The 17,939-nt window shown below is 42.1% G+C and overlaps 1 protein-coding gene across 2 annotated transcripts in view; it reads right to left on the bottom strand.

The window, feature by feature from the left end:
• The window catches only part of far1 (fatty acyl CoA reductase 1), a 39,865-nt gene that overhangs the window by 11,676 nt on the left and 10,250 nt on the right, over nucleotides 1-17,939 (bottom strand). Inside the window, exons 2-12 of one of the 2 annotated variants that reach the window (XM_072386612.1) lie at nucleotides 14,285-14,389; nucleotides 13,762-13,878; nucleotides 12,233-12,408; nucleotides 9,971-10,150; nucleotides 8,835-9,012; nucleotides 8,055-8,099; nucleotides 7,575-7,702; nucleotides 7,419-7,486; nucleotides 5,671-5,842; nucleotides 1,827-1,956; nucleotides 1,295-1,422 (exon numbers count right to left, since the gene is read on the bottom strand). In XM_072386612.1, coding sequence (XP_072242713.1) covers nucleotides 1,295-1,422; nucleotides 1,827-1,956; nucleotides 5,671-5,842; nucleotides 7,419-7,486; nucleotides 7,575-7,702; nucleotides 8,055-8,099; nucleotides 8,835-9,012; nucleotides 9,971-10,150; nucleotides 12,233-12,408; nucleotides 13,762-13,878; nucleotides 14,285-14,356 — 1,394 coding nt within the window. In that variant the 5' untranslated portion in view covers nucleotides 14,357-14,389. Of the gene's footprint in view, nucleotides 1-1,294; nucleotides 1,423-1,826; nucleotides 1,957-4,934; nucleotides 5,107-5,670; nucleotides 5,843-7,418; nucleotides 7,487-7,574; nucleotides 7,703-8,054; nucleotides 8,100-8,834; nucleotides 9,013-9,970; nucleotides 10,151-12,232; nucleotides 12,409-13,761; nucleotides 13,879-14,284; nucleotides 14,390-17,939 lie in introns of both variants that reach the window. The other variant, XM_072386613.1, reaches the window with a different exon arrangement.

Below are 17,939 nucleotides of genomic sequence, written 5' to 3'. Positions count from 1 at the left end.
AATAGAATAAATTGAAGTTATTCAACATTCTTGACAAGGTCACAGTTCTGAGCTTTTCCTTCTTTATGAACACTCGTGAGAATGTGGCCACTCCTCCTCTCCCACATCTCTGGAGCCTGGGAGCCCAGTTCCAATGCAGTCACAACAGACTCGCTACATACTAATGTGACTCATTGTGGAGTCCAGTGCTGCTCTGTAGAGGGTCTGTTAATCAACAAATATCTTGGGAATCCACCAGTATTCTTTGGAAAACTCTCAAACAGAAATGGGAACTTCAGGCAGTGTTCCACACTGCTGTATATAAACTGAAAGATAAATCATTTAAAGTCGACTGTTAACATAAAAATTTACTCCAACATGCAGTCATGGCCTAACCCTGCAAATTTCAGATATTATACTTTCTGCTTTTGGTCACATTTGACTACATATTTAGTTCTTTGTGTGTCATTTTAAAATAAATTCAGCCTTGAAGTAGGAATCTCAGCCAGTGTCTTCTTCTGTATTTGCATCATTGAGGTGGTTTCTCTGAAATCACCACACATTTGTAGAGGACTTTCCTCCTGCACTTAAACACATGTGGTGATGTTGCATTGATGCAGATTGGGCGTCAGAGGGCTTTAGAAGGGAAACCTCCTTAAGGGCAGTTGTTATGGAACATTTACCTTCAGAACCTGGCCCCATATCATCGAAGTCCAACCATGTTAAACTGTGGCAGGCTTGGTCATAAGAAACAAAGCTGAATTTGTTTGCTTCAGACGGGATTTGGCTTGAATTTGGTGAATGAAAGCAACCTCAACATTCTCCATGCTGCTTTGCATGTTATTTGCCAGACTTTGTTGGGGTTTTTTCATTCTGCAGGTCCTTAACTGTGTTGGCTGTGATTGGTCAGATTTTCACAGATAACCCTCATCGCTTAGTCAGAAACACATGCACACCAGTCAGTTTTCCAGTTGGATCGTGCACATCGGTCTCCTTTTATTTAAGACGGCACAGGTTACTTTAGAAACTATATGTTCATAAAATTCAGCTTTTTAGAAAATCACTGGTGTTGTGGTAACTTGTGCGTCAGTCATCACAGGTGAAGTGAAGAGGAAGCTTCCTCTTGTTTTGGGATCATTTATTTTTTCCTTTTATTATTCATGACAGGAAATGTTCTACTGGCAGACCACGAGATGATGCCGTTCTTGAGATGATACAAATTTGCCATAAATTATGCTGTAAAGGGGTGCACCGACCTCATTCTGCCAGCAGATACAGATGTGGAAGCAAAGACCATTTTTGGTGCTTTTCTTACTTGTTGAGGTGTTTGCGTGCAGCAGGCAGCCCTGACAGCTCTTCGTTCAGGACATACTTTTTGGTGCCCATACAGTAACTTTCCATGTACTCTGCCCAGTGCAATTGACGCACATCGAAGTTAAACACCTGCAGGAAGAAAAACAAACACCATCAGTTCCTATCAGGAACGATTGCTGTAACCATTTTTTCTTCATTTTGATTGGATTTAACAGTTGTCTCCGTCACTCTGAGCAGTTTCAGCAACAGCTACCTTTCAGTGAGCTTAAGTCCCTGAATCTGACACTTGAGTTGACCAGCATGTCTTTAAGAAATGCAAATTCCTCCAGACAGTTATCCTGAACAATGTCTCTGTTCACTGCAGTCTGATGTCAGAGGTGAATGAATGACTCACTCGGCTGTCAGCAGCCTACTATCAGACATTAACACAGCGAGATGTAGATTTGTCTGCTGTGTGACAACACGGGCAACAAAGGGACAAAGTGTAACTGAAGCACAATACAGAGCCATGTTTAAAACAATGTCCTTTATACCTTCTTATCCTCGGGACTCATCTGGGCCAGCAGCATGGCCATGTTGTCTGTGTTCCACATCCAGGAGTGACTGGTAAAATACTCCAAGACCATCATGGCCTTGTGGAGGCGAGAGATAGTCTTCATCATCCTGTAACAAGCAACATGTAAGTGCCAGAAGGGAAAGAAGCTAAACTGATGAAGAGGAATGAGAAAAGGACAGTAGTGGGATGGCTCAGTGGTAATAGAGTGGGATAAAGAGGCGGTGAAATGAGGGGCACAGTAGGACATTGTGTCAGGGTGTTGGGAGCAGTGGCAGAAGTAAAGACTGTCGAAAAGGAACTCAACTCAATAACAGAGCAGAGTCAAATTCACTCTCTGTTTAAGATTTGACTAACAAATGGATGCACATATTTTAAATGGACATTTCAGATTGTGCCATGAGCATGACTTCAGAATTTAACGAAGAAGATTTTGATTATTTTAAGGTCACAATATGAGCAAAACAGTGCTATGAGTTTGTCTTCCTCTTGACTTTATCATTATTAAGCATTACAGGAAAATGCTTAGAGGCTTTACATTTGTACACTTTAAAATGACTTTACAAAGGCAGATTGAGCAGTTATTGTTTGCAAACAGCCTCCAAACTTGCCAGCTGCACTCCAACTCAACAGCAAGTCAGAGTTGGTTTTAAATGCTCAATAAACTACATCCCCACAGTGCATTTCTCGACTGGTTGACCACTCAACGCTTTTGAAATTAAATGTTTATACATTACGGTGTTTATATAATTAAATAATGACAATTCTACATTAAATACACCCATATTTGCTTTTTAACGTGAGCACCACGCTCCATCGTGGGCGTGATAAACGTACTTGCCCGTGTACTACACCCACAGGACACAACGCCACCACGATAAACACACTTATCTAAGTAAATGCAAGCGTATCTTGCTGTGGAGAAAAGAGTGGTTTGATTCGTCGTGGTCAGCCTCTTATGGGGAATTTATTGAACAGACCGTCACAGAGACATGTACATTTCAGCATACACGGAAATTCCTTTATAATCTCTTTATAACTTTCTATATCATTCAGTGTGTACGTGACCCAAACCCAATCTCTATTCGGCGCCTGCTGTCTGAGGACGCTACTGCATCCTCATCATTATCTAGACAGGGTTCATTCTGACCTCAACAACAGGTTATTCGAGCAGCATCAAGGTACAATATGTGGAGCAGTGTCAGGGCTCTGCTCTCCCACATAATTCCCCCTAAAAATCACTTATTAGTGTTTTAGCTACACCGTGCTTTTCCCTCCCTCTGTCACACATGGATGGAAGCGTCGGAGGCAATGTAGGGTTCAGCATGTTGCCCAAGGACAATTCAACGCTTGGTCAGAGGACGCCGGGATGTCATCTTCCTTCTGAGCTACTTCACACAAAAGTGTGGCAAGCTGCAGAACAAAGCAGCTTGAAAGAAGCGGAGCATAATTTATCATTCGTTTCACAGCCGTCGTGTTCTGCAGCACAATTGGCACGTCCACACACCTCAACACAACCCTACGGGAAAGCGCGCATCACTGGATTTGATGAGTAAATCCCTGCTTTTCAAAGGAACGCCCGTTTACAGATAGATCAGGGAAGACACAGCAATTTCAACTATTCATAGTCCTCACATCTGCACACGGTTACTGGATGAAGTCTGCTCACCTTCATCCAAAAGGTGGCACCCAGATTTGTTCCAAGCACAGCAAAATGAGAACAAACAAGGCAAATTATAACAGACGTTGGTGTCTCAGTGGTGAAATGCACATTTCTACTGGGTCACAAGACATGAGAAGGATTCTTTTAAAACAAGTCTGCCAGGTTTGCCTTTCATTCAAGTCATTAGAAAAGCTGCAAATAAAAAGATTTCAAACTTTCATAGCACTGTGTGAAGTCAGGCATGTCATTTCTGCCTTGTGGGCAGTGATTGATACAAATCAACAAAGACTAACTGGATTTAATTAGAGTATATGCCAGGAGGACGGACGGACAATATACTGGCAAACTGACCTATGACCCAAATGCTGCATAGGCCGATTCATTGTTCCACTCTTACATAAACAAGCGTTAACACAAATTTAATTTGATGAGTTTAATCAACACTATCGTCCTCCTGGTAACACAAGCAAATGCAGGAAACACATTCCATTTGTGTTAGTTTTGTCAAAGCTGGGAATTTGACCACCAGTTAAGATGTAGAGGTAGTTCGTGTGAGCATGTAAGGAAACAGTAATACGCACTATTACTGTTTAACTATTACTGCGGCTTAAAGAATCTGAGTCCGTCATTCAAGCAGCTTCTGAACTACACAGGAATCAACAGCCTCAATCCAACACTGGACCTGTGACATTTGAAACATTTACACTAACAGAGGCAGATTGAGAGGAGTCAGATTCTTTCAGCGAAGGGGAATGATTCAAAAAGATGAGACAAACATGCTTTGTTGACAGCTCAGGAAAGGGAGGGAAAGATATTTGCAAGTGGTGAAAAAACAGACTGGATTCACACCACTACAGAGTAAGTGAGCTACTACTGTAAGCCAAGCTAATTTCAGACAGCAGAACAGTGCGATAATGAAATCTGGGTGGCAATAATTGGGAATCAGAAAGACTTTGCATTGATCTGGGTGAGAAACATCTGCTGTCTGAAATACTGCTGACATAATGCGTAAACATGCAGTGGCGTTGCTTTCAGTGGGACGCAAAATGCCTCCAACTGAGCAGAAATTTCTGGATTGGCCAAGAAGTCCCGTGGTGCCCACTGATTTCCCTTGATTATGAGAGAAAAAGTTAGGGATCAGGAATGTTATGTTCAGAACATGGTTCACTCACAAAAAGGTGACTGGAGTCATCTTCTTTGATTAAATCTTTAAAACATGCTTGTGTAAAAATCAAATGGCATGACACAAAGTCCAGCTGATGCCATGAGGTCAAGCCAAGACACTGCAAGACACTTCTTCTGCCCTGGACCCATCCTCGTTTCCACAATCCCAGAAAAAGCACACAGGGTGGGAGGGTGGGGTTGTGGGAACATGAGGGAAAGGTGGGGGCTATGGCAGGAGGAGGGGGGCAGTTGCAACCTTACCGGGGCTTGCGGCCCATCAGCATGAGATAGCCGTCATAGAGCAGGGCGGGCAGCGTGTGGCTGACAGTGGTCCAGTATTGATTAGTAAAAGGGTTGGACCGCAGATTGACATTGGGCCTTCTGAAGGCCTGCTCTAAGGGATTGGTCTTGAAGGTCATGTTTATACAGTACTCTGTAGGGGAGAGATACATAAATTACGGGACAAGGAGGACAGAGGATGAGATGAAGAGGAACGTGTGTTCCTGCTCTTATTGATACAAAGCAAAGCGCAGGCCCTGTGTAACGGCTCAGCCTCTGCTAGCTCGTCATTAGCACCATCATGTGACACTAGATTCAGTCGTCACCGCTGGGATAACGCAGCAACTAGCAGAGAACTGTCAAGGGCCGACATCTGCTTACTTAAATCCACCTCAGTCCGTTTCTGAGCAGGACTGAGGTGAACGTAGCGCTAATGTTTTGGAAACCCAGCTGAAAATAAACAGACTAGCGAAATGTAAAGAGTGCAGAACCCATCATCGATCCTGTTCAGTTCAGGAGAGCGCTGGGTTATGCATTCTTCAAGTCAAACAAAACCGCACACAAGCATATTTTAAAAACATTAACAGCTACAATATGTTAGCCAACTACACTAAAAGAAAAGTGAAAGGATAAAGCAGCAGAGGTGTACAAGTGTGAGGGGGCTTTCGCCATTAGCAGCACAGGTACGGCACGTCTGAGTCGACGACAATGAGGTTACCTGGGCTCTCGTCCAATCAGCCTGAGGTACAGATCATAGAGGAAGGCCGGAGCCTTGTGGCTCACAGCGATCCAGTACTGATTGATTAGGTGATTGGATGTGAGATTAACATTGGGCCGACGGAAGGCCTGCTCAAGGGGGTTCCTCTTGAATGTGGATATTACATGGTACTCTAAGAAGAAAAGGTTGTTCAACACAGGGGATAAAAATGAGTAGTTTCAAGACTTCTTATACATTCTGGATTTAGTCCACAGCTGTTGGAGAAAAAGGCAATTTATTAAACTGAAAAATGTAAAACTTGACGCACTGAAGCCAACTGTAACAAAGTTTTATGCTGATTCAACCCACATTATGACCCATTTTTGGGGGTCAACTTTTGGGGTCATTTGTCAACTACAGCAGAAAAAAAAATGTAACAGGAAACCTTATCTTTTAGGTTAAAAGGCTGTATATTTTGCTTCTTAGTTCAAAATGGGTCCTTGAATGAGATTCCCACAAAATCCACAGCAGATCTTTGGTTGAAAAGTAGTAAGTGGGAAATTATTGTGGGAAACTGCTTGGAAAAGAGGAAACACTTTGAGGACATAAGTGCTTGGATGACCCATCTATCTACAGGCAAGCTTCAACCAGCCTGTGAAACGAAGTGGAACCAGTCGGTTACACCCAACTCCTGCCACAGCAAGCCAGGCAGAGTACATCTTCTTCACAGAGAAAAGCCTTCGCTGCCATATGTTCTCCTCTTTCAGGGAAGAAAAACTCTCCAGTTCTGATAACTGATCTCTAAAAGTTCTTCAGGAGCTGCTATGATTCAAGACAACTGGTATAAGATGAAATCTCAGACGTTGAGCAAGTCAACAGCTGCCTCAAAACCCTTTAATTTCACTTCGATATCATTGTGGAGCATTTAATGGAGAGTTTTAAATTAAAAAATTTAAAAAAAAAAAAAAAAAAAGAGGACAGATTTAGTTTATTCAATGTTTTTTCCAATAAAACAAATCCCGTCGACTATAGTTTGTTGCACTTAACTTTGAATTCTCAATTCAGACTCTGGAGTTTTATATTAGTAGCAGAAAAGGCTTCAGCAATGTCGCAGACTTCATTAAAGTCCAAATGGAGCTTCATTGTCATTAGAGCATCTCAGCCACTACAAGCTTTACCAGCAGGAAAGGTTCGGAAATTTGGATTAGACATTTACATGCCACCGTATTCCAGTTTCTTTTTGAGTGCTCTAATTAGGATAACCACGTTTCCACTTGGATTAGAGTTTAGCTTGGTTGATGTGTGTATATGTTAACTGTTGAACAGCCAGAGCTCTTTAAAAGCTCTGAGGATGGCTGAACTTTAGATGTTACAATTCAGACAGCAACAGGAAGTGACTTATGAACTACAATTTTAGTTCGGCCCTAAGCTTTTAACCTCAGGACACATTAGGTAGGCAGAAATCATTGGACTTGCAGTTAGCAGCCAGATATTTACTCTCAATCACAGCATTGTGAAAATGCATTAAAAAAATTATTAATCCCTTAAAAAGGGCCAGGATTGAGGTTGGAAAAATGCAAAAACAACATGCCGCTTGTAGTTAAAACTCTCAATTCTTCTGCTCTGAAGCAGTAACAGAACAAAAGCAGGTGCGGCAGGCAGTGGATCGGATTACAATCAGGGTATGTCATTAGAGGCCACAGCTTTAAGCTTCCAGTGTCAGGGGCTTTTATACAGGCTGTGTTCAGACGAGATTTAAAATGTCATACCGACTTCTCCCCATCGGAACGGGTTGATTCCACCAGTTGTGCAGTTGTAAACCATGAGGTTTTTCAGCCTGCGAGGGAGATGGGATATTTCAGAGCTTTAAAAGACAAGATCTCAATGCGAGTTAATCAGAAGATGCATGTGGGTGGTCCTCCAACCTGTTGCGCGTCTGTGATCCAGAGTACCAGGCTGCAGCCAGCGTGGCGTTGATGACCACATCTACTGGCACCAGGTCAGCCACAGCATCGTTGGACGCCCTCATCGTACGCAGGATTCCCTTCCCAGCCTGCACAGGGGCAGGGAGAAAGAATATTTATGGAACTCTTAATGAAGTCTTAACGAAAACAAAACCAAACTGTGACACAAAGGATGGCAAAATCTAACGTGCTGAATCTCTCAAGTGGAGCTTTGACAGTCTGGTAAAGGTGGCAGAGTACTCGGGGAAGTCTGTCACTTCAACAGCTGCAAGCTACAGGTGTTCATGCACTTCAAGATGTGGCCCACACTTTTCAACCCTTCCTGATACAGTAATGGCTTCATCATTCGTGACCAGACAGAACCTCAAACCTCTGCAAAAGACTTTATTCATACAACAAACTTTCACCACAACCAACCAGAGTGTTTCTCTCAGGACTTACTGCGATGAATATTCCACTAGGTCCATTGAAGTTGTCAATCCAGCCCTGAAATACAGTTTAGAAAAAGACATCTATTATCTGAAACAAATAACCGATTGACCAAATCCTTTGATAAATTACAAAAGAAACGATCATCAATCAACTATAAGTATCAACTCTAACTATTAATTCTAAGCCTAAAAGATGAAGCGTGTGCCTTTCAGAAAGATGTTCAAGAGCTGAAGAACTTTCCAGAGACTAGCCTGGTGCAAAGTCAAGCATCATTTCTTTACTCCAGATTCCTCAAATTCCAACTGCAGCTATTATCACGTTCGCTGCTCAGCTGCACAAGTGCGCCTGTGTGTGGAGAGCCAAGAAGTTTGGAGATTGAGATCTAAATTTGGATCTTGAGGAATGGTCACGACAGATCTGTTCTGACATGCAGAAAACATTTGCACTTGTTAAAAAAAGGACTTTGTAGGCTTGTTTTTCAGCCTCCTACACTGACAACTTGAACGCAAGGTCACCTTTTCAGCATCACCGTATCCTAAGAAATTAGATCACAGGTGACAGCTGAGGTGAATAACAGTGATTAGCTATACTGTGGCTGTAATGTTGAGGCTGATCGGTGCATATCTGAGCAGACAGAAACAAGGACAAACCCAGGCAACCGCATTTCTTAAGATGCATTTACTTTTTCTTAGTAAATTTTAAACGGTAACCAAAATCTAAATGAAATCCAACTTAAAATGATCCTCATGAATAAGCAGTGTAACACCAACAACAGCCTGTATTACTCACAGGGAAGGGATCATTCCAGCTGGCTCCAACTATGGAGGGTCTGACAATGGCTACGTTGAGGTCTCCGGCCTCCTGCAGCACCAGATATTCGGCCAAGGCTTTGGTGTAGGTGTAGGTGTTGGGACGCTCCCCAATCAGTTTGGGAGTGAGTGCCGTTACCAGATCGTCATCCATCCAGCTGGAACGCAAATAAATACCAGGTTTGTCTTTTATTTGCTACATTTCACTCATCCACCTTCAGCACTAAAACAGAGCGATGAAACCTGGACAACTGTGTGAAATAATGCTGAGTTTCTGCTCCCATTTGTCAACATGTAAAACAGGTTCTTAGTGTCAACATGGTCAGTGTTTCTGGTTCTTAGCTTATAGGTAACTGAAGCCGCTCGCTAAGCTCATAGAAAGGCTCATATTATACAACCTGTGGTTTAAATATTACATATGATGATCTAAAGATATAGCAAAGTCCATTTTCTTTTTGAAGATTTGGAAAGAACAGAGACAAATATAGGAAAACACGAAGGGCTTTAAATGTCATGGTGACGCATGTTTGAAACAAAAGCTTAAAGGAGCAGCTCGAGGTATGACCTGCAGTTTGTGTAAAACACATCACTCTGTACGATCTTTAACATTAAACCTGCACACCAAGCCTAAATCAAAGGTGGGACATATGGAAAAATACACCTGTGAAACGTTTAAATTCAGTTTCACTCCGGTCACTGTTTAACCAATAGATACAAACCAGAAGCCTCGAGCAACTCAGCCTCTCCAGCGGGTCCGTCTCCACTCTACATAATATTAAACTCCACTTCCTGCTTTGCTGCACAGACTCGTATGAAGTTCTCCGAAAGGTTTCATGCAACCTTACATACAATCCCTCAGAATCGTTGCACTAATCTCACTCTACAGATTTCTAATGCTTCACTAATCTAACTCAAACCCAGTGGCATTAGAGGTACGAGCAGCTGCTTATCATACAATCAGGCCAAAGCTGGCATGCTCAGGGGAATCACTTCTTGCTTTTAACGCTCATAGTAATCTGAAGAAATATTGAATCTGTGTCAAACACTGAACCATTATCCTGTGTCGCTATATTGCGATGAAAAGTTCATCTGGTCTTCTGAAACGGTTCAACTTACTCCAGAGCATCGATGAGTTTGCGGTAGTCTACGGGGGGAGGGTAGACTACTTCTTCAATGACCTCTCTGTCACAGTGGGCGTAGGCTGTGGAGATGTGAATAAAGATCTCCAGGTGCTTCATCCTGTGGGCCAGTGCCAGCATCTTCTGGGTGGCCAGGACATTCAGCTGCATTGCATCTCTGAGATGGGGAAGAAAGACAAGAGGTCAGAGAAGCTAAAGAAAAATGTGAGAAAATGCCTACTGATCCACTTTAGTGCAACACAATGACTGGAGAAAGCGCTGGTATAGCAGTCGTCATCTCATCCATTGAAAACCTAACCCACTAAAGCTTACTGCAAATCATGTTATGTCAAGTTTATTAAAAATGACGGAGGAACACATGTTTAAGCCTAGTCTGGGAACAATATCTGGCAGCTGCAGGGAGGCCAGATTGTACAGAGGACAAAACCAACACTGTGACTGATGAGCTGCACGAATGAACAAAAATCTAACTTTAAAAGTTATACAGAAACTTTCAAACTGGTTAAATGTCATTCAAAGTGCTCCCTGAGTGACTGACATGTGAAGAAACAAGAAACAAAGTGTTAAAAGTGAGACATTTCACTGTTTCATGACAAATATGAGCTCATCTTGAATTTGATTTTAACAAAGCTGGAATGATCTCAACAAAAGTAAAAACAGCTAAAGTTAATTGGGTTAATTAGGCAGCTAACTGGGTTAACTGGCAACAGGTCAGTTACACGACTGGATGTGAGAAGAGCACCTGAGAGACGCAGAGTCTCTCAGGGGTAAAGATGGCCAGAGGTTCAACAGTCACAACACTGCGTCAACAACCGTCCGACAAACTTCAGAATAACGTTCCTCAATGTGAACTTTGAATATTCCATCCTCAACAAGCAAAGGATTAAGAATCATGAATGCAGCGTCCTCCAGACTAAAGAGGAGAGGAACCTGGGATCTGACTTGTTGTCAGCTCTCAGTTCAAAGAAGGTACGCGGGTGCCTGTAGAACTGGCAACTTGCACATCTGGAAAGGCTTTATCAATTCTGGAAGGTATCTACAGGTTTTAGAGCAACATCTGCTCCCATCCAGATGACACCTTGAATATTTCAGCAGACAAGGTTTAACCAGCGTGGCTTCACAGTCGAAGAGACCGGGTGTTGCACCAACATTTAAAATACAACCCAGCTAGAATCCGCTATCAGACAAGAATGGGACCAAAAGGTCCAACAGCTGGCCTCCTCAGTTCCCAGATGAGTACAGATGTTGTGAAAAGAAGAGGGGATGCTACACAGTGGGAAACATAGACATGTCTCAGCTTTTTTGATACGTGTTGCTGGCATAAAACTCGAGATCAGCTCATATTTTTCATGAAATAGTAAAATGTCTCATGTGAATAAAAAGCCATTTTTAATTCACATTTTACACTGCAAACCAACTTTTTTTTGGATATGCAATTATAAACAGATCATTGAAATAAAAGTGAATACAGAGAATATAAAAAGTTAAGAGTAATTATATGTATTATATAGTGTAATTATATAATACCGTTCAAATTAAATGATAACCAATAGTTATACACGAAACAAAAATCTACAGAAAAATCATCAACTTCGAGATCTGAATTTCTATTTTTATGTGGATTTTTAGAAGAAATGTTGAAAAATAAAATACGTTGTGAGGAAGCTAAACATGTCCAAACGGCACTTAACTGATATAAATTAATTTTGATCTTATTTAAAATAAGCCAAATGTGCAAATTTGCTAAAAAAAAACTCCAAGCACACATTCTGTGAAGACGTTCACACAAAAAAGTTAAGTAGTCAGCTATTTGAATGCATTCAATTCGATGTGAAACTGCAGGAACTATGCAGCAAAGCTTCGAAAAGAAACCTTTTCTTTTCTTTTCTCACGCTGGGAACAAAATGTCTCTTTCAGGCTGCAAGCAGAGCTTAATCTGCAGCAATTTGTCAAAGCTGCATCTTTGGTTCAGCAGGAAGAAATGGAAGGCTTGCCAGGTGTTATGCATCTCTGTGTACTGCAAACAGTGGGCACAATCTGTCAACACTGCGCTTTCAGAGCCAAACCAAGAAAGACCCGTAAAGTTATACACACTCTCCTGCCCGGGGATCATTTATTGTAATGAGTGACAGCTCAGACCATCACCAGCTCTGGTGCACGCAGCAGAATGAAGGGAGAAGTGCTTACAGGTTTACTTTCAGGGGGAGAAAATTGAAGAAAATTGAGAAAAATCACTCACTTGAGCGGCTCGTTAAAGCGGATGGTGGCGGCGCAGTGGAAGACGATGTGAATGTTTTCAGTCAGGATGCTCTGATCCCCTTTGCTCAGATTCAGCTCTGGCTGTGTGAGGTCACTGTTCACTGCTATTATCTTCTCTGCGAAGCCTGGCTGCTCAGCTTGCAATCTTTCAAACAACTGAGAAAAAATATATATATATACACCATGGCTTTAGGACGAAAAACAGCAAGAACAGGTATAAATCCACCTCAGAGTCGCCTCACATCAGCAGCCTGTCGCACCAGCCGAGGGTATCATATTTAAAACACATCTGCACATTTATGAATAAAGCAGCCATACATGCTAGCTCAAAAATACATGTTAATCCCATTAAAAATAAAGAAAGTGAACTCTAGTACCCTGGTATTAATAACCCTGATCATGAGCCAGGCCTCATTCAGATTAAACCCCAAAAACTAAACCCACCCCCATGAAAACTGTCCCCTTATGCCTTAAAATAACCCAGATGTAACTCTGACTAACAGTCCTGAGAGCTTTAAAGTCAGTGAAATGATCATGAAACTAAATCTAGTCTTTGATAACAGCAGGAAGTATGTCAGTAGGGGTGTTAAGGGGATGGTTGAGGGTTTAAATGCTCATCTTTTAGTGTTAAAAGTCTTGTGACTGTGGACCTGTGGCCAATGAGAAGCTCATCATCTACCAGTTTCACAGAGAATTTATTGACCAATGCAATGGAAAATTAATTCTTATATGCATTGTAGTGAGTGTTACTGTGTATAACCTGCAAATGACCCGAGCTGCAAGGTACCGCCCTGTCCTGTTTTTCTTAAATTCCTCTTTACAATGGTGGGCTTGTTATAATGAGATAGCTGGGCTTCACTTTTGGACACTGTGCCTACTTCCTCGGAGAGGTAGAGATCTCGGCTGGATGTCGTGAAGAGGTTTTTCTTTCTTGCAGACTTTCACTGGTTGCTCTTTCAGAATGAACCAGATTGTTTTGTGTGCAGCTGAAGTTACTGCAGCTGAAGTCAGTTTTTTCCCCACCTAATCATAAACTCTTTCACCTGCATCAGCAGATCTTAGGATCAAACGTTCCCGTGAACAGCTCCTAACTGCACATTCGACATCTGGAATCGAAACAGACCCATCATCCTCTTGATTAAACATGAATTTGGGAACCTTCGAGTCTGAAAATAAAGTGACTAATCAAAAATGGCTCTAACTCCTGAACAGTTAAGTTGATATTTGTGTTATACCCCGTTAAAAAAAGCTGGAAGTCTTCACTTCAATTCACAGCCATCGCTGTGGTGCACAGAGGCAGATTCATAAAAGTCATTGCACTTGAAGACCTGATCACACTTGTTGCTGCTTCGGGGGAGGTGTACACATTTAAAGCTGTGAGGCGGAACCAGTTTCGAGTTCACATGCTTTCACACAGCAGGTGCAACAGGCTGCTTGGCAACTTTCTATCATTCCCAACACCACCCCAACAAACAAATCCATCAGATGGCACCATCCTCCACCTCTCACCTTGGAGTTAATCATGTCTGCAATTCGGGCCTTGGGGCTCTGCCCCGCTTTCGACCTGACCATCACATAGACGGCTCTGACCTCCGGGCAGGACCTCAGCAGCTTCTCCAGCAGCACCTTAAATCACAAACGAGCAGAGTAAATGACGATTTTCTTACTTGAGAACAAGTACAATGAAATAATATGATGCTTCTTCCTCTGTAGCATCCAAATACGTGAAAACTAAATAAACAGTCAAACCATGGCTGCTGCGACATGAAAGACTCGCCATGTCGTGCCTGTTGTAAAAAGCAAACTTAGATCCTCAGCTCAGTCAACAATTCAAGTGTCGGCGTTCTTCTTGCTTCACTTTAAGGTGAAATCAGAATATTTTTGTGCTAATGTTTAACTGGATGGTAAAGTACGCCAAGGACACTTCTTAAACTCCATCTCATGTTGGAGCCTGACAGAAATCCAAGCAGTGGCTCACATACTTGAGTTCAGTCATGTTCTATTTACTTTCAAATTAAAATCACTACTCCACCTTGCCCATGAAGCCTGTGGCGCCAGAGATCAGCACATTTTTCCCTGCATAGTATTCCGGGATGTTCACCATGATGTCTGCAGTCCCGTTTCAGTGACACTCCACCTGCACACACAAAAACACAAACTTTAAGACTTTAAGGTTAATAAAACCAGAGTAAAATGCAGATCTAAAAATCAACAACGTTGCACAGGAAAGGGAAGCTCCAGTACTTTAAGGATTGCTCAAGGTGGAGTGATCTTTATCAGCTGCACTCATTCAGGAACTTAAACGTATCAGGGAAAGAGGGACAAACTCAAGTCAGTTGAATAATGTCCTAAAACTAGTTTCTCGGTACAGACAGAACGAAAGCATAGAAACTCTTAAAAAAAAAAAGTACAAAATGTCCAAACTATAAAACACATGATTTCCTATGATCTTTAAATCATTCATTTATCCGTTTAAACATTCCAAGCCAGACAAATATTTTAGAGTCATACGACTATCACAAAATAACTGAATATTTCCTTGCTGGTGTTGAGGACCTCAGACAGGTTTTAAAACAGCACAAACTTGTTGGGCTGATAACAGCCTGTTCAGAAGATAAGTCCTCAGATCATTAACGCACCGTCTGTGGTGTGAATAAAACACATCACAGCACTTGTCCAAACAATGTAAAAGCCAAAACCGTCCTGTTGAAACGTGACAGATTAAAATACTGGATTTATTTCCACATTCCCAAACACCAATTTCCATTTGGACGTCTTCTGTATTTGGACCATAAGCAAGCTTGTGTTATGAAGACTCCTGTGAACAGATACAGAGCGCATACTGATCCTGTTTGTTCTGTTCTCAGGCTGAGACCCTGGAACATCTATTCATCCAGTGTCCTCGGCTGACACCGCTGTTGGACCTTTTAATATACAATAGCCAACAATTACCAAAAATATACCAATATCAGCACAAAAAAGGCAGTTCAAGGAAAGTTATCTTTATTCATAATAATAAATAAAATTGACAATTCCTTCTGCGATATCACGTTTGCCTTTGGATGATGGAGGAGGCTCAACATCCAGCGTGGTCTGGGTGTATCTGAGGGATGCTGCCTGTAGTTCTAAAACAAATAAACGACTATTAGACTAAAATATTGAAATATGTTTAATATGATATTAATTGAAATATGACCGTTTTTAGATGATACGCCATGTTTTAGTCGAGCTGTGATATGCAAACTGTTGTTCGCAAACTTTCCATTTGACTTTTTTTCTACTTTGGTAAAATTCGGCCACACTGCCGATGTCTTTGACATAGATGCTAAAGGAGGACTCACTGAAACGTTCAAAATAAAAATAAATATTCAGAAAACCACCGGATGTTGAATAACGTGGACGTTCAATCCAACCGTCTCAAGCGGGTTGGGCTAATCCAAAATAGTGAAAACAAGGGGGGTGTTCTCTGAAGACAGACTGTGCTCCGAAAACACCCCCATTAGTACTTGGTACTTTCCTCCTGATGAAATTAACCATAGACTGTATGAAATTAACACGGCAATCAATAAATAAATAAACAAGTATCGACCAATCAGAATTTTGGTCGACCCAGAATGTATCGACCAATAAGTCGACCAGTCGACTAGGACTTTACAGCCCTAGCTAAAAGAAAGACATGCATAGGCTGGTTAATCTCATACCTGGTTCTGCTCAGTTAGCCGTTTGGCTGACTAGCAGGAACCAGGCTCATGGTGCTGGCAGTTTGGAGCCTGTACAAGTTCTGGAGGGACTGTTGAAGGCCCGACTGAGAGTGGAACACTCTTATTTTCATCTAATGGACAATCTGGGGTCCTTCAGTCAGACGTGGGCTGTTGGTGGTGTTTTGTGCTCTATGGGTAGGGATCCGGGTTAACTCCAAGTTTCTGATAAAAGAAGATAATCTGGTTTGCTCTTTTTCTTTTAAGAAATCAAGTGAAGATGTGACCTGAACCGTTTGTGCTTCAAGTGGTCAATAAAAGGACTTTGAAAAACCATGAACACGTGATTGCTCCTTTGTTTCTCTGGTTCGCAGATGAGGACACAAAGATGGATGAAGTGTAGAAACATGCAGGACTTGCTTCCATTCATCCAAACAAAGCATCAGCATTCTCTGGCAAAGGTGCCATTTATGGTCTGACCAGCATCAGGAGGCCGAGTACTGATTATTGACATCTCAATTCATTTGTGCAATAACCATTCAAGCAGACAGTGCATGAGAGGATACAAAGACTGGGAGGTGCACAGGCAGCTGTAACAGCAACGCAGCTCCAGATTTTGGAGCCATCAAGCTTTACTCGCAATAGGAGCCGTGTGACGTGTGCGTGAAGCGTGCACCACTGAACAGTGCTGCGATACGACTGTGATGTTTCTGAAATCGTATGGATGTATAAGTGAAAGGATATGCCACAATTTCCTTCACCACACCGAAGACCAATAAGATTCTAGTGGGTAAAGGAATTTTTTTCAGCAGACTTCTTGACCTGAACACATTATCAAATGCATGCGTCGCCCATGGGATTAAGTTCATTGATAACAGTTCTTTTGGAACTGTAAGGAGCGTTTCAGACCCGATGGCGTGCATCCAAATCGAACTGGATGCAGATTACTTGGTGCATAGTTACGTCATGCTGTTGGGACGGCAAACCCAAACATGAGTGTACAGATAAGGGTGAAGGACACAGCAGCGAGGTAAGCAACCCCCAGCCCTCCCCCCTCAGACCCCTTACTCCACATCACCCAAGGTCTCCAAAAGAGGTCTCTATCCCAGCCAGGACTTCAGCGACCACCAGGAAACGCAGGGCACCCCCTCCTCTTACATCATCTGTCCTGGCAGAGCAGGGCACAAGGGGATGTGCAGGATGTGCAAGGATCAGCAGCAGAGTTCAAAACAAAGATTACATGCCATGATGCGTTCAGGGTCCCTGCTATAGTAGTCTTACTACTGACAGCTGTTATGAGAACAAGCTGGGACCCAGTAGGGTTCCTGTATTAGTTCGTAAAAGAAGGAATCGAAAACTGGCTGGGTGAATCTATCTAATCTGTTAACGGTACCAAGTACAACTCAGAATACAACAGAGACCAGAGTAAACTCCACAAAGCTCGCTCTACTTAATATTAGATCTCTGTCCAATCTCTGTCACTGTTAGTTAATGACTTCATAATTTAGATTTTCTTTTTCTGACAGAAACATGGTTAACAGAAAGCACAAGTGCTACTGTTCTTAATGAAACAGCGCCGCCAAATTTTAGTTTTATGGATAAATGCCGAAATGGGAGGAAAGGTGGGGGAGAAGCTGCCTTATTCAAAGATACATTCCAGTGTAAAGAGATCTCTTTTGGTGATTTCACTTCTTTTGAATATCTTTGTTTGTTTTATTTTAAAGGGTGTTCCTAAAATTCTGTTCTTAGTCATTTACAGATCTCCAGGACACTGTGCAAGTTTTATTGATGAATTTTCTGAATTATTGTCTGTTATCTCGACTGATTTTAACCATTTTATCTTGACCGGGGATTTTAACATTCACATAGACAATATGGCGGATGGTAAAGCGAATTAATTTTCTTCTGTGCTGGACATGTTTGGGTTGTGGCAACATGTAACAGAACCGACCCACCTTCGAGGTCACACTCTGGACCTGGTCATTTCTG

This window comes from Leuresthes tenuis, unplaced genomic scaffold (assembly GCF_036924035.1).
Source record: "Leuresthes tenuis unplaced genomic scaffold, fLeuTen1.0.hap1 SCAF_5, whole genome shotgun sequence".
Lineage (NCBI taxonomy): Eukaryota > Metazoa > Chordata > Actinopteri > Atheriniformes > Atherinopsidae > Leuresthes > Leuresthes tenuis.
Note: the sequence above shows the minus strand (reverse complement) of the source record. Positions and strands in the feature narration are given on the sequence as shown.